The 14,504-nt window shown below is 47.0% G+C and overlaps 1 protein-coding gene across 4 annotated transcripts in view; it reads right to left on the reverse strand.

Moving 5' to 3' along the window:
* The window catches only part of RFX1 (regulatory factor X1), a 788,791-nt gene that overhangs the window by 408,944 nt on the left and 365,343 nt on the right, over window positions 1–14,504 (reverse strand). For all 4 annotated transcript variants that reach the window (XM_069230453.1, XM_069230451.1, XM_069230454.1 and 1 more), the window contains one exon: window positions 4,039–4,154. In XM_069230453.1, the coding sequence (XP_069086554.1) occupies window positions 4,039–4,154 (116 nt within the window). The remainder of the gene's footprint in view (window positions 1–4,038; window positions 4,155–14,504) is intronic.

A 14,504-nucleotide genomic window follows, 5' to 3' on the forward strand; every position in this document is an offset into this window, starting at 1 on the left:
CTTTGCAGTCAGGAAAGATATCTAAGTGGTCAAATTAATTGTGTTCAGGAGCAAAGCTGACAAGTGAACGGATTCAGATCCGGATGTAGCACTTGACCCTTGTTCGCTGTCAAGAGGAAAGATGTGGTCTATAACAGAATGTGGGGGCTCTTCGAGGAGAGAAGCAGCTCCATAAACCAAACCTGGCGCAGCCCCGTTGGGGCTATCAGGAGTATCCTGCACCACTCAGTCTTGATCTTTGATAGAACTCTCAGAATGAGGGGAATGGGCGAAAACACCTAAGCATATATTCCTGACCATTCCGTCAAAGATGCATTACCCCATGATCCCAGATGGTGATACCGACTTGCAAAGAAACAGCATTTGATAATCTGGGGAGTTGCAAATAGATCAAGGTTTGGCTTTCCCCACCAAATTTGAGCCCCCCCGCAAAATACATGGAGGGGTCCCCTTCCCCCTGGATCCAGACACGGGCCTGCCACCCCTGCACAATGTACTGTGCTGAGGGGGCCCCCTGGAGCTCGAGGCCCTCCTGCACAGCGGGGGATGAAGGGGGGCCTTTGTTACCCCACTGACTCCCACTCATGGTTGGATGTTTTTAATATTCTGAGTTTGTCTGCTAATACATTTTGTTTTCCTGGAACGTGCTCCGCTTGTAAATGCACTCTGTGAAGGGTGGACCAATACCAAATATGTTGTGATTCTCGAGATAGAAGACAGATGGTCCCGCCCTTCTTGTTGATATAGTGCATCGCTGTTGTGTTGTCTGTCCGTATCAGGACCGGGGAATTCTTTATCTTTGGAAGGAAAGCCTGAAAGGCGAGGCGTACTGCCTTGAGCTCCATCATATTGATGTGATAACTCTTGTGCTGTCTTTTCCATTTGCAGCCGACCTGCAGGTCTTGAAGGTGGACTCCCCAACCTTCCAGGGAGACGTTGGTAGTGATTAACCATTACCCATGGAGAGGGGGGAGTTAGAAATGACAGACCGACAGATAGATGTAGGCTCTGATTCCACCAAGATAGAGCCGTGACCATTGTCTCTGTAACTGTGATGGTATTGTCAAAGAAACCTGGGGCCTGCGGCCACTAGCTGTCCATTTCATCCTGGAGTGGTCACATTCACAGTGGACAGAATGGATTTAGAGGAATGCAAGATGACATCATTCTCAAGGAAGACTTTAGGAGGTGTACTGAGAGAGTATTGTTTCTTTGAATTGACTTTGCTAAGGTTTTTAGCTTTAGATGTCTTTACCTTGTAGGAAATGCTTTGTTGAGCGAAGAGTCCAGATATTTTGCAGTGTTATACGGGATGACTGCTTCTTGAGATATTATGTAAGTCTCTGAGGTCTAGAATCGGATGCCATTCCTTCCACTTCTTGTGGACTAGGAAGAAGCAGTAATAAAACTCTTTCCCTTGGTCTGAAACAGGAACTCTTTCGATTGCTTCTTTCTGGAGCGTGGTCAATACTTCCTGTTTGAGCAGACAGACATGCTTTTGATTGTGGGATTGAGGAGGTCTTGCTGGTTGCATCTGTACGAACTTCAAGGTGTGACCGCATTGGACAAGAATTAGGACCCATTGGTCCGAAGTGGTCTGTTGCCAACGATGAATGCAATGGAAAATTCTTCCTCCTAGTTTGGAAGTGGAGGAAACATTGGTAACCAGAGCTTTGTTAAAGTCATTGCATAAGACTAGTGTTCTGTTTTTGGCACCTTCTATACCCTTAGGTATGGTTCTGCTATAGGCAGCCTGTGGAGGTTGCTTTGGAAGATACTGTGTTCGAAATGTTTGGTAAGAAGAGGAGTAAGCAGGGTATCTGTACTGCTGAAAACCTCCCTTGTAGGATGGAAAACTTCGCCCTCTGGCTCCTAGAAAGCACTGCTTCCTGAACTGAAGCGTTCCAAGGGATTAATCCGTATCAGTATCAGTTTTTATTGCTTGCACAGCATCATCTAAATGTCTGCCAAACAGGGCCTCCCCATCGAATGGCTGATTCAGGATCTTGCTTGGGACCTCCAGCCTCAAAGAAGTTGCTCGAAGCCAACCCTATCTCCGAAGAACAGCAGCTCCTGCAAGTTGACAAAAGGCTGTAGTAGCGATATCCATCACACGGTCAATGACCTCTGCTGAAGCACGTTCCCTCTCCTGCAGGATTTTCTTTGCCTCTGCTTTGGCTTCTTCTGGCAGCTGGTTCAAGTATGGGGCGATGTCCACCTATAGTTGTCTGCAATAGCTGCCTATGACCGCCAAGGAATTCAACGCCCTGCCCGTTAGAGACGATATTGAAGAAAAACACTTACCAATGTTGTCTAGTCGCCTACCCTCTTTGTCAGGGACCGCACATATCGGAGCCAATGGATTTTTCGATCTTCGCTAGGCTGTCTGAGTGTTTACTGAGTCGGGTCTGAGGTGAACAGCTAGACAGACTGGAGCCTCCTCTCGAGCTTAGGTTTGTCTTGTGTAAACGCTGGAGGACAGTGATCACTGTGGCTGGGTTTTTCATAACCTTAAGGCCTTCCTCCCAGATATAGTCGACTGTGGGCATGGACCTTACGCTTCTTTGGAAGGGCTCTTTGAAGTCGTAAAGGAAGCAATCCATCTGCTTCATTGGAATAGGAAGTGCAAATCTCTCCAATAAATTATGGAACAGTGTGATTTTTGTCGATGTTTTGTCAGAAGGTGGCACAGAGAAAGGCTTTTTAAAAGAGTGATGACCCCTTGGGGGTGTTTCAGGGGGTTCTGAAGAAGCCTTTGTTAACCTTTCCAAAAAGGTAGAATGTCTTATTAGGGTCGAGCCCACAAGTGCTCTGGCCTCTGTTGTAATCTATCTGTGGGCTTTTTACCACACCCATGTCACGCCCAACAGTTTGGTTGGTTTGTGGGCTTGCCTTTTAAAATTCGCTTGATTTCACTAGTGAAAGGCATGCATATGTCATGCCTTTTCCTGTGTTAAGCCCTTCTCGAGAGCAACAGTAAACTACTAAAAACATATGAGGCTCCATGTATTCCGTATGGCTTCTGGACTACTTTTTATTTTTATTTCCTATGCAGAGCGATCCCGCTGAACAGTAGTCAAGCGCTTTTGCATGACACCGACCCTGTTACATTAATAACTGCACTTTTGACGGTTACATAGATAACTGCACTTTTGCTGATAGGTTTGACTGTGAGCGAACTTCTGATTCCTTTTGTGTGTCTTCCTTCCGCTCATGGTGGCAGTCGGCTCGCTTATGTGAAACTGTTTCACGTTTCACTTTTAGTTTATGTGGCACGAAAAGTCAGGTTAGGAGTTTACAATGCTAATAGCTCTAACTCAAGCAAATGTGAGACCCACTGCATTGCAAATGCTTGTTTCCTCTTATGTTTTAAAGAAGAAGAATGAGTGTGAGGAGATTCAGAAGGACTACGACTTTTGTAAGACCCCTGAGTGGTCTTTTTAGAGGTCTTCTTGGGCTGCTTACTGGAGGAACAGGAGTGAGGGGACCTGTCTCTCTTTTGAGATCTTCTAGAGGACATAGATGAGTCGTCGCTTTCAGAGCCAGACACAGCCTCCTTTCTTGATTTCAATCTCTGGAGCCAAATCAGCAGCCTCCCCTCTTTGTCCTTTAAAGTTGTATTAGGAATGGTCCAACAGACCTTGCACTCTTTAGCTGAATGGACTGGATAAAGAAAATAAATGCAATCTTTCTGTGGATCCTCGAAGTGCCAAGCAAAAAGGGATATTTTCTCACAGTAGCTATGCAGAAAAACAAAGTAAGAGCAGCAGTGAACACATAGGACTACGTAATAGCAGGTTACACATCACACATTAGCTGGGAAATGCAGAATGGCTGACTGAGTAGGAGAACACAGCCGATGGCAGGAAGAAGAACAATAAGTAACTTAGTAAGTGCACAGTGCACTTGACAAAGGTTGTCTAATGATACACTGAACACAAATAAACACTGCTGACATAAGGCTTTTAGAAACAAAATCTAGCACTGATGAGTCTCCTGTAGGTTAGGAGAACGCAGAAAGATAGTGGTGTTGCTTACCCAAGAATGGCTGGTACTGCTGCACCTGGGCACTGATTTCTGTCAGTCCCGAAGACTGCTGCTGCCCAACCCCAACACCATTCGTCATACTGTCCATCTTTTGTACAGGCTTGAGTCTGGAAAGGAAGCAGACTCAGTGCTGAGTGACAAATTGAAACATTAGCCTGCCTCAAACACAGACACTTCTTACAAACAAGCATATTGAGTGTAGCACAGAGTACAATGTTTTACAGCACACAAAGTGATTTGCAACACCCACTAAAACATATATGAGACACCCATGGGTAAGTATACAACCCCAGAATGTGCAGACAGAAACACACCAACAAAGGGTCTTTCAGCACACAGAGTACCTTGAGCACAGTACTGTAGCATATACTGTATATAGTCTTAAAAATACAACTCACCAAAAAGCATTCATCACACACACATATAGTTTAGTAGCACATACAGCCACAGACACAAAGCCCTGTAAGCACATACACAACTTTGTAGCACACACTAACGCACACAGCTTTGAAACACATATGCACACACAGAGCATTTTGCAAAAGATGTGCACACTCAGAACTTGCTCCCATGCTCGTGCACACACACACACACAGTGGGAGCAAACTGTAGTGCTTGGGCCCACTTAAAGGGAACCCTTCTGATATTCTGCCACTAGTGGAATGCTAAATATATAATGATTAGATTTGCCACCTAAGTGTGGATCCTTGAAGATATTTTCTAGGAAGAAATTTCTCTTTCTCAAACAGTCCTTATATCCATCTGGAGCAACATTTCCTCAATGCTAGATAAACTGATAACCTATTCAAAATTAAAATTATCTTAAAAACAATTAGGCTGTTCAAGCAGTTGTGTAACCTCCGTAGGAAGGCCTCAGTCTACTCTCCTTATCTGGGAGAGGCCCATTTCCTGTTGCCTGTGCTGAGGCTCTTTCGCAAGCTGTGTGAGCCACTTGTGAGGAGGATGGACCTGGCCTCTGATGGTAACTGGGACGTCTGGGGCTCCTTTGTATTCTCATCGACCCAGCAGTGACAACTCTAGCCTTGACTAGGTCTTTGAAGTTTTCTGTCAAGGTCTTAAACATGGTGCTGTGCATGGGAAGGTACTGGACTGACCATTCAGTCCTAGAACAAGTCTCGACCAAGAAGTCTTGATCATACTATACCAAGTGAAGTTTCAAGTGCTGAACTACCATTGCATAACTGTGTGGTATGCAGATATATCATTAGAAGGGGATCCCTTGTTTGGATATGAGGTTAGGCCTGGGTCATTATTCAACTCAATATTCTTTCCAAGGATCATCTACCTCCACAGAGAGGCATGTAGTATGGTTCCAGGGGTACATAGGCAGTCCTGCTCCTTGTTTGAATTACTTGAATGAGAGGATGAGTGCTGATTGAGGAGGTGGGGTTATGCCATAGGAGGCATAGGCAGTGGGCTGTGGTAGAGTAATAGTGGTCCTACCCATAACCTCCTTAGGAGTGAGTCTCCTCTTCTTTGGGATCTGGGCAATGAGTGGTTGTTCTGGGGTCGTGTTGGGATCTTCCCCATGGAGAAACAAATAAAGATCTTCTGCCTGACATCAGACACTTCTTGAAGCTGCAGTACGACCAGGACCTTGCTTATGTCAGACATGCGAGTTGAGGATTCTCTCTACACTGACCTTGGGTGGATCAAGTGTCTACTTCAAAGTCAATTTCAGTACAGAGAAAGGCTTTTTGAGGACTTGGTGGCATTGACGGATGGTGCTGTTCCATGCTTCTGGTTGGGATTTGTTGGGAGCAGATGGGGTTTCTTGGGAAAGAAAGGTGTTCGCTGCATTAGCCAAACCAGAAGGTTGGTGCCTTTTCAGGCTAGACTTGGGACTCAATGTTTGACTCACTCCAGAGAGGTGCTCAGCCTTGACCTCCGAGCACTTGGAAGCTCGAACCGGATGAGGCTGACTTGCAAGCACAGAAGATGCAACGGGAGTCCTGTCTGTTGTCTTTGTTCTGGGTCTGTGCTCTGACGTACTGGGAGATTTTCATCCCTGCGCTCTGGTTCCAAGGCGTCCGTGTACAGCACCTCCAAGCTATTCTTTTCTTCCCCAAGCTGTATGCCCTTGATTCCACTTCCGCCCCTACTTTAAAAGTCACACTGCATTTTTTTTTGGAAGGGCAGGTTCCTCTTGTTGTGACTCCGCAGCAGTAAGTTCTGTATTCAGCTCAACGTGCATGGCTTTTTGCTTAACATCTGGCGTTTTAGTACCTTCTTGCAATGTCTGTGTGGTCAGCACTGAAGCCCTGCTTGGCTTTCAAGTTGATTTTGGCATCGAGGACCAATTAATTTCCTCCTGGCCTTGAAAGTCTTCTCCTTGAGTGTGTGGTATAAACTGCTGTGTCTTTTTGGTGATAGTTCTTTAGACACAACATGGCGCTCTGGAGACATTCCTTTGCATGGAATCGAGATTCCTTTTGAGGCTGATCCCCAGGGGAAGTACCTTGGTATGTGGTTGGGTATCTTTTCGAGGTGGGGGTATTGGGCATGGACATCGGGTCAACACACAAGAAACGAGGTGTAGTCTTTTACCTAGGTGCAAGTTTTCATGGGGTCATGGTGACTGACCTTCTCCAAAGCTGTGGTCTTTAGGTGATTGTTCGTCTGGTGTACCTGATGGTCCTCCACACATAATCATCGCTTTAAGTCCATGACATCTTTAGGTAGAGCTCCAGATGGCTAGTCGGTGCCGTCCTGGTGCTTCATTCCTGAATGATGCGCCCACTTTATGTCCATTTGTGATAGATTGTCTTTTTTGACTGAAGTGTTATGTGCCGAGTGTGTTGTTTCATCGTCCCTCTGTAAACTGAGATTATAGATCCTATGTTAGGGTTGACCGGTGAACTTACTATAACAACAGCGGCAAAACTTAAATTAAGTATTCACCACATTCTCTCCCCAAACAGATATCAGCTCAGTTAGCATCACGTGTTCTTTGGTATTGTGATATTCTCTGGTTGCCCAGACCGAATTTTGTTCATGTTTTCAGTTACAAAAGTGATGGAAAATTTCAAACACATCCTAGCTCTTATTGTGGAAAAAACAATCTGAAATGGAATCTGTATCCTAGTGCATTGTGGTTTTCAAGAGAGGTACAATGAGTCACTTCAAAACAAAATAAAAAGGGTGTGCACAACTTTTGATCTTTAGTTTCACATGATGCAGACATAAACCTTTTAAAACTGTTTGGCTCACTTAGGACTTCTTTTTTGTCGTCTCAATAGCAGCAGTCCTGTTTGTGAATGCATGGGTGGATGCCCAAGTTGCTGCCTTCCAAATATTCTTGATAGGGTTGTTGCGGTGTTAGCATATTTTTTGCAATCTGAGCGAGCTTGAGGAATGTGTGTGAGTTGCCTTAGTGTGCATGTATAAGAAGTCAATTCACAGCACTAATCAGCAAGCTAAATCTCATTTGAAAATGGTCTGTCCAAGGTGTGTGTATGCAAAGAAAGATCATGAGTTAAAATACAACATGGCACACTCACTATATGCCATGCCAAAACTACTACATATAATATATGTAAGACACCCCTACAGCAGGCCTTTAAGCCCTAAAGCAGGGTGCATTGTATTTTATGTGAGGACATATCTGCAGGAGCAGATATCCCCCTTTGATGTTTAGTTCCATTACTAGATATTACAAGTGAACAGGGAAGCCATCTTAAGGTATGTTCTGGGCATTGGTCATTACGAGTTCCCCAGCTACATAATGGCTTCATTGAAACCTATGGTGTTTGATATCAAACACCTTGTCTCAATAAATCCATACTGATGCCAGTATCGAATTTATTGTGACATGAACCCAGAGGGCACCTTACATGTGCCCCCTGAAAACCTACTAGTCCTCTAGTGTGCTGGCTGACTGGTATCGACTAGCCTGCCACCACAGACAAGTTTCTGACTCCCTGGAGGTGAGAGCCCATGCTCACAGAGGCAAGAAACAATGCTTGCTCCAAAGGAAGTTGTTCACACCTCCTCCAGCAGGATCCCTTAGTGAATCTGCATACCAAGGCCAGTGGCCTCAAAGCCCCTGCCGCCTTTGATATGTAACCTCAGCTTCTCCCAGACCCTAGAGATGCCAGACCCTGAGGTCCATTTGGCACCACCGCAGGTGGAAAATTATCTATGCAAGTAGGCATGTTGCACTACCAGGCTAGCCACACGCCTAACGTTGGCTGTCTAATGCGGTCTATAAAAGAAGAGTTCCACTGTCTTATTTTTGTGGAACTAGGTCCTCTGGACCAGGGTTATGCTCACTCCCCACAGAAAGTGGTCATATAGGGGGTGTAGTCACCCCAAGGGTAAATAGTCCATTGGCTACTACCCTACACACCCCTTAATGCCTCTAAATTCAGTATTTAGGTGACCCCCTGACATCAACTGACTCAAGAAGAAGGAAAAAGAAGAGTCAATCAGCCACAAACTGTGGACTAGCTGTAAACGGACTTTGGTGTCACACCCTCCCTGCACACTCCTATCCCAACAGTCGCAAAAACCTGACTCGTCCTACAGCTGTGCATCCTCCAAAAGCCTCAGACGGCCACCAGCACTTTGCCAACCGGAGAGCATCTCCTTTGGAGTGGAGGAGCCACTTCCCTGCAACCTGCAGGCACCAACAGCATTTGTCTGATTCCCTGTTTTGCTGACCATCGGGACAACAGAGGGAGCAACCCTCCAGGAAAGGGATCCCGAGGGTCCAGGAGTGCAGCCTTGTCGATTCAACCTGTCTTTGAGACGCTGAGGCTGCCTGAAGCCACTCTGCACTAACACCCGGGGTACCACCGCCAGTTGCAAGCACCCCGGCTTATTTGTGTTCAGTCCAAACACCACTGCCCCCAAAACTTAACTTTATGTCGAGGGACTTCAACAAAGGCCAAACCCTCACCAGAAGTCATCTAGCTGTGTTCCTTTCCCTTCTTCTGCCGGTACCGTCCAGAACAAATGACAGCTTCTATCACCAAGCAGACAACCAGCCAGCACCTATGCACCTGAGCCCCACAGGCTGGGTGCATGTCTCAGGCCAGTGTACCCTTGGCCCAGGGGTCCCCACGGGTGAGCCCAGAGTTGGATTCCTCCAGACTTGTCCCGAAGTCCCCCCTTGATGACCCTGTTTGACAGGACCTTTTAAACTTTTGACAGCTCAACTGTGTAGCACTCAAGGCTACCAACGCGACCAGCATCTCTACACCTGGACTCTCCAGAACCGGATGACCCGAACTGCTGGTGATTTCTTGGGCCCTTAGAACTAAGCACCTTAACCCCCAAAGGAGATATTCTATAACAGTTTGCAAGTAGTGAATGTTTCTCCGATAAGATAACATTACCACGTTCGAGGCTCATGCCTCAAATCTGACTACTGTGATTTCCTACTGTTTACTTGTACAAATGAAAACATCTCTAGAGTACTTACTTGATCCTGAGGATCTGGTGTCTAAAACATATATAAAATACTGTGTTATTTTTCTAAATTGGTCTAGGATTTCCCTATTGTGTGTCTCATTTACTGACTGCATGTGCAGCAGGTGCCTACCACTCCTCGCTGATAAGCATAAGGTGCTTGACCACACGGCCACAAAAAGAGCACCTTGTGATTGTTAAAGAAAGACCCTGATCAATAATAAGGGATACCTGTACTCTGCAAATTACGTCTCATTTTGGTATATTGTATAGAGAGTCAGCTTCCTACACTCTTCCAATGTCAGCTCCTGGAGTTTGCAAATTCTGGCCAGAGTAATAATTACTATCATAAACACAACTATCCATGTTAATAACTGTAGTGTAGGGGTGTGTTGACTCTCTTGGAAAAGTATTGGGCTGGACATTAGACCTGCATTCTAAACTCACCCTTCTTTATATAACGTCTGACATTGACGCTAACATATTGAAAAGCTGTACTCCTACACACGTGTAGGAAGCTGGGTTTTGGTTGCAGTAGTCCCCCACTTTTTTGCCTGGTATTTGATGGAACTTTGACTAAAGTGCACTGGGTTCCTGCTAACCAGATCTCCAGTGCCAGTGTTCCTTCTCTGAAAAGGAGACAACTGGTCACTTGATCCCCAAGTGGCCAGGCCTTTAGCACCTCTGTAAGTCTCTAGTAAGTGGTACCTCTGGTACTTAGGCCATATGTACTATAGAGGTCCCCCCTAAGGGTTGCAGCATAACTTGTGCCACTCTAAGGGACCCAGCACCAAACTCATACAGACTGCTACTGCATGCTGTGTGACACAGAGCACTAAAAAGTGAAAGCATTACATGATACACTTTTGTGTGCCATGTAGCCTAACACTGCCTGTTATATTTGTAAGGCACCCCTACAAAAGGCCTTACAGCCCTAAGGCAGGGTGCGTTATATTACAGGTGAGGACATATCTGCATGAGTTGATATGACCCTGGTATGGCCTTGTCGATTCTCAGACATAGTAAGTGATCTGGAAAACCATTTTAACAGATATGCTGGATACTGGTCAATACAAGTTCCCCAGCTACATGATGGCTTCACTGAAACAAGGGAGGTTTGGTAAAAAATATCTCATTAATAAACCCTCACGGATTCCAGTGATGGATTTATTAATACATGCAACCAGAGGGCACCTTAGAGGTGCTACCTGAAAACCTAATAACTGCTGGTGTGTTGACTCACTGGTTCCCACCAGTCTGCCATTGACAGATGAGTTTGTGACCCCCCCAAGGGTAAGAGCCTCTGCTCTTGAGCAGTCAGGAACAAAGCCTGCTCTGGCAGGGGTGTTGCCCCTCCCAACAGGATGACCTGAAGATCTGCATTCCAAGGCAGGGAGATTCAAAGAGCCCATCACCTTTGGTCTGCGGATCTGATTTCCCTCAGAAGAGAGGAGATGCCGACCCCAATGCCCCTCCCCCCTTGCCCCGGCTAGGGCCCATTTGGCACCTAGACAGGCAGGAAAATTAGCTATGCAGGAAGTGTGTTGCAGTTGCAGGCTGGACATACCTCTAGAGTGACCAGCCTGAAGTGAACACAACCTTAGAAATGCCACCATCTTCTGAGTGGCGGAATTAGGAATTCTGTTCTGAGACAGGGTGATGCCCAGTCCCCAAAGGAAGTGGTCATCTAGGGGCCGTAGTGACCCAAGAGGTAAGTAACCCATTACCTACTGCCCCTCACACCCCTTGATGCCCCTAATTGAGTATTTAAGGGACCTCCTGATACTATGACTTCAGATTTGATGGACTACAGAAGAAGGACCCAAAGAGCCACAAAAAGCAAGACATAAGGATCAGTAACTGACTTGGCCCATGAACCCAGCCTTCCTGCTGTCCTCGACAATTGCACGAAAGAGGACTAGTTTTGCAGCTTTTCTGCCTCCAAAAGCCTAGGAGGACATCCCAGCACTTCAAGAAGTAACCATGCTCTCCCGTAGAGTAGCGGAGCTGCTTCCCTGCACCCTGCAGGCACCAAAGAAGACTCACAAAGAATCTGGACTGCCAAAACCGGACACTGGACAGCACCACTGCACCCGTGCCCCCTAGCCCGAGCTGAAGTGGGACAACTGTGCCAGCGTGGTCCCCAGTCCCTCCAGAGCCAAAGCCCACCTTGGGTTTGCCAACAGTGTACTTCCCAACACTGTCTGCAGCCTCTTTCTGCAGGCCCCCTCCAACTGCCAGTATCCCCAGCACCCGAACCAGACACCAAAATACACCACTGCATCAGAGCCCCACAGCCCAAGGAGAAGTAGGCCAATGGTGTCCCTACTTGCCCGAAGAACTCAAAATCGACACCCCTGTGAGTTACCCTGGACTGGCCCCCCCAGTCCCTGCTTACAGCCTCTTTCTGTCCAGACTGATCTCCATCGAAGTGAAGGGGACACACAAAGCCATACCACCTCTGCACCCGGACACCCCTGAGCCCCCCAAGTTGAACTGTTGGTGTGGCCGTGGATATTACCTCATTGTCATCTCATCACCTCAAGTCCAGAAGCACAGCCCTGTAAGTTGTTGCTAAGTACCCGTATGCAGTCTTTGTTCTTCCCCATAGGATAACATTAGGGCATCCAATGCTCAATCAAGCAGTCAATCAATCCTTATTTGTAAAGCGTGGCTACTCACCCATGAGGATCTCAAGGTGCTAGAGGGGAGGGGAGGGCCTCATCCAAAGAGCCACGCCTTGAGGTTCTTCCTGAAGATGGTGAGCGACAGGCTTTATCTGAGGTGCAGGGGGAGGTTGTTCCAGCTCTTTGCTGCAGTGTAGGTGAAGGATCATTCTCCGGCAGTGGTTTTGCAGATGCGAGGGATGGTGGCCAGGGCCATCTGGTCGGAGCAGAAGGATCTGGCAGGGGTGTGGAAGGAGACATGGTGGTTTATGTAGGCTGGTCCTGCGTTGTGTATGTCCTTGTACATGTGGGTGAGAAGCTTGAAGGTGATTCGCTTCTCAACCGGTAGCCAGTGGAGAGTCCTCAGGTGTTGGGAGATGTGTTCTCAGTGAGGGAGATCCAGAAAGAGTCTGGCGGCAGTGTACTGGATGAGTTGTAGTTTTTTGATGTTCCTAGTTGAGGTGCTGGTGTAGAGGGCGTTGCTGTAGTCGAGATTGCTAGTGACTAAGACGTGGGTGACTGTCCTGCAACAGTCTGCTGGGATCCATCTGAAGATCTTCTGAAGTTTGCAGACTGTGTGCCAGCAGCAGGAGGCGATAGAGTTTACCTGACGGGTCATGAATACGGAGGAGTTGAGGATGATTCCTAGGTTGCGGGTGCACTCAGTCGGTACAGGGGGGTGCTGAGGGATGTGGGCCACCAGGAGTCGTCCCAAGCTGAAAACCACCTCTGCAACCTGACACCCCAGAGCCCCCTGAAGTGACCTCCTGGCGCTGCCTTGGACCTTGCCCCATACTTGCCTAAACTACAGAAGATTGGTCCTGTAAGTCACTGCTAAGTGCCGATATGCAGTATATGTTTCTCAACCATAAGATAACATTACCACTCCAAAAGTTGCAAAGTCAGCTTCTGAAAACTGTTAAAATTCATAACTCAAAGTACTTACCTGATTACGATGATCTGGTATCTAAATTAATTTAAAAGTACTAATATATCGATAAATTGGTGTCAGACTTCTTTATTGAGTGTGTGTTTCACTTACTGCGTACGTGCGTGGAATACATGCTTACCACTATCCTCTGATATGCCTCACTGCTCGCCCACACTACCACAAAAGAGAGTATTTCACAGTGTATCATTTTTTAGTCCACTATATAAAGAACAAGCTTCTTACTACAAGCTTATTGGTTACCAAACAGGATATCACCAAGAAGTAGCAAAGTGACCCCCCCACCCCTGTTCGCCCACTGACCCCAATGTTCAGTAACTGGACCAAGAGGTTGGATAATTGCCTGGTGTAGGAAAGTACACTCTTTTTGGCATGAATACCCCCATTTGGCTGCTGTCAGTGCGTCTGACTGTTTTTTGCTGGGATCCTGCTAACCAAGACATCAGGGATTGTGCTCTCTCCCACTACATTTAGATGCTTAGGGCTTTGCAGACCCCACAATTGGCATACTGGCGCCCCCATATAAATCTCTAGGATATGGTACTTAGATACCCAGGGCATTGTGGCACCAGGGTTTCCCCATGCGCTGAAGCATGTATTGTCCCACCCATGGCAGACCATACAAAATGTGTCTGCAGGCCTGCTATTGCAGCCTGTGTGAAAAGGTGCATCCACCCTTTCACTACAGGTCACTGCATCAGGTCAATAAAAATCACCCTTATGGTAGGCCCTTCTAGCCCAGAGGACAGAGTGCAGGTACCTGTGTGAGCGCACCCCTGCATGAGCAGAGATGTCCTTACGAACTCTGGCTCCATTATATTGGACTTTGTAAGTGCAGGGAAGCCATTTTACCTGTGTTCAGCTACATAATGGTAACTCCAAACGTGGGCATGTTTGGTACCAAACGTGTCAGAATCCTGCCCCAATACTGTTGCCAGTGATGGTTGTATGATTCCATGCACTCTGGGAGTTCCTTAGAGGACCCCCACAATTGCTCCTACCAGTCTTCTGGGGATTTCCGGGCAGTCCCGCACTGCTGCCACCCCTCAAACAGGTTTCTGCCCTCCTGGTGCTTGACCAGCTCAGGCAGAGGAAGGCAAAACAAAGGATTTCCTTTGGGAGAGGAAGGTAACACTCTCTCCCTTGGAAATAGGCGTTACATGGCTTGAGAGGGATAGCATCCCCAAGCCATTGGTATACTTCGAAGAGCACATTTGGGGCACTCCTTGCATAAACTAATTTGCACCAGTACAGGGACCCCCATTCCTTGATCTGACGCGAAACTGGAAAAGAAAAGGGGAGTGACCACTCCCCTGTCCATCAACACACCAGGGGTGACTGCCCAGAGCTCCTCTAGGTGGTCACGTGATTCTTCCATCTTGAATCCAAGGAGGGCAGAAGCCCCTGGG

Source organism: Pleurodeles waltl, chromosome 4_2 (genome assembly GCF_031143425.1).
Source record: "Pleurodeles waltl isolate 20211129_DDA chromosome 4_2, aPleWal1.hap1.20221129, whole genome shotgun sequence".
In the NCBI taxonomy this organism is placed as follows: Eukaryota; Metazoa; Chordata; class Amphibia; order Caudata; family Salamandridae; genus Pleurodeles; species Pleurodeles waltl.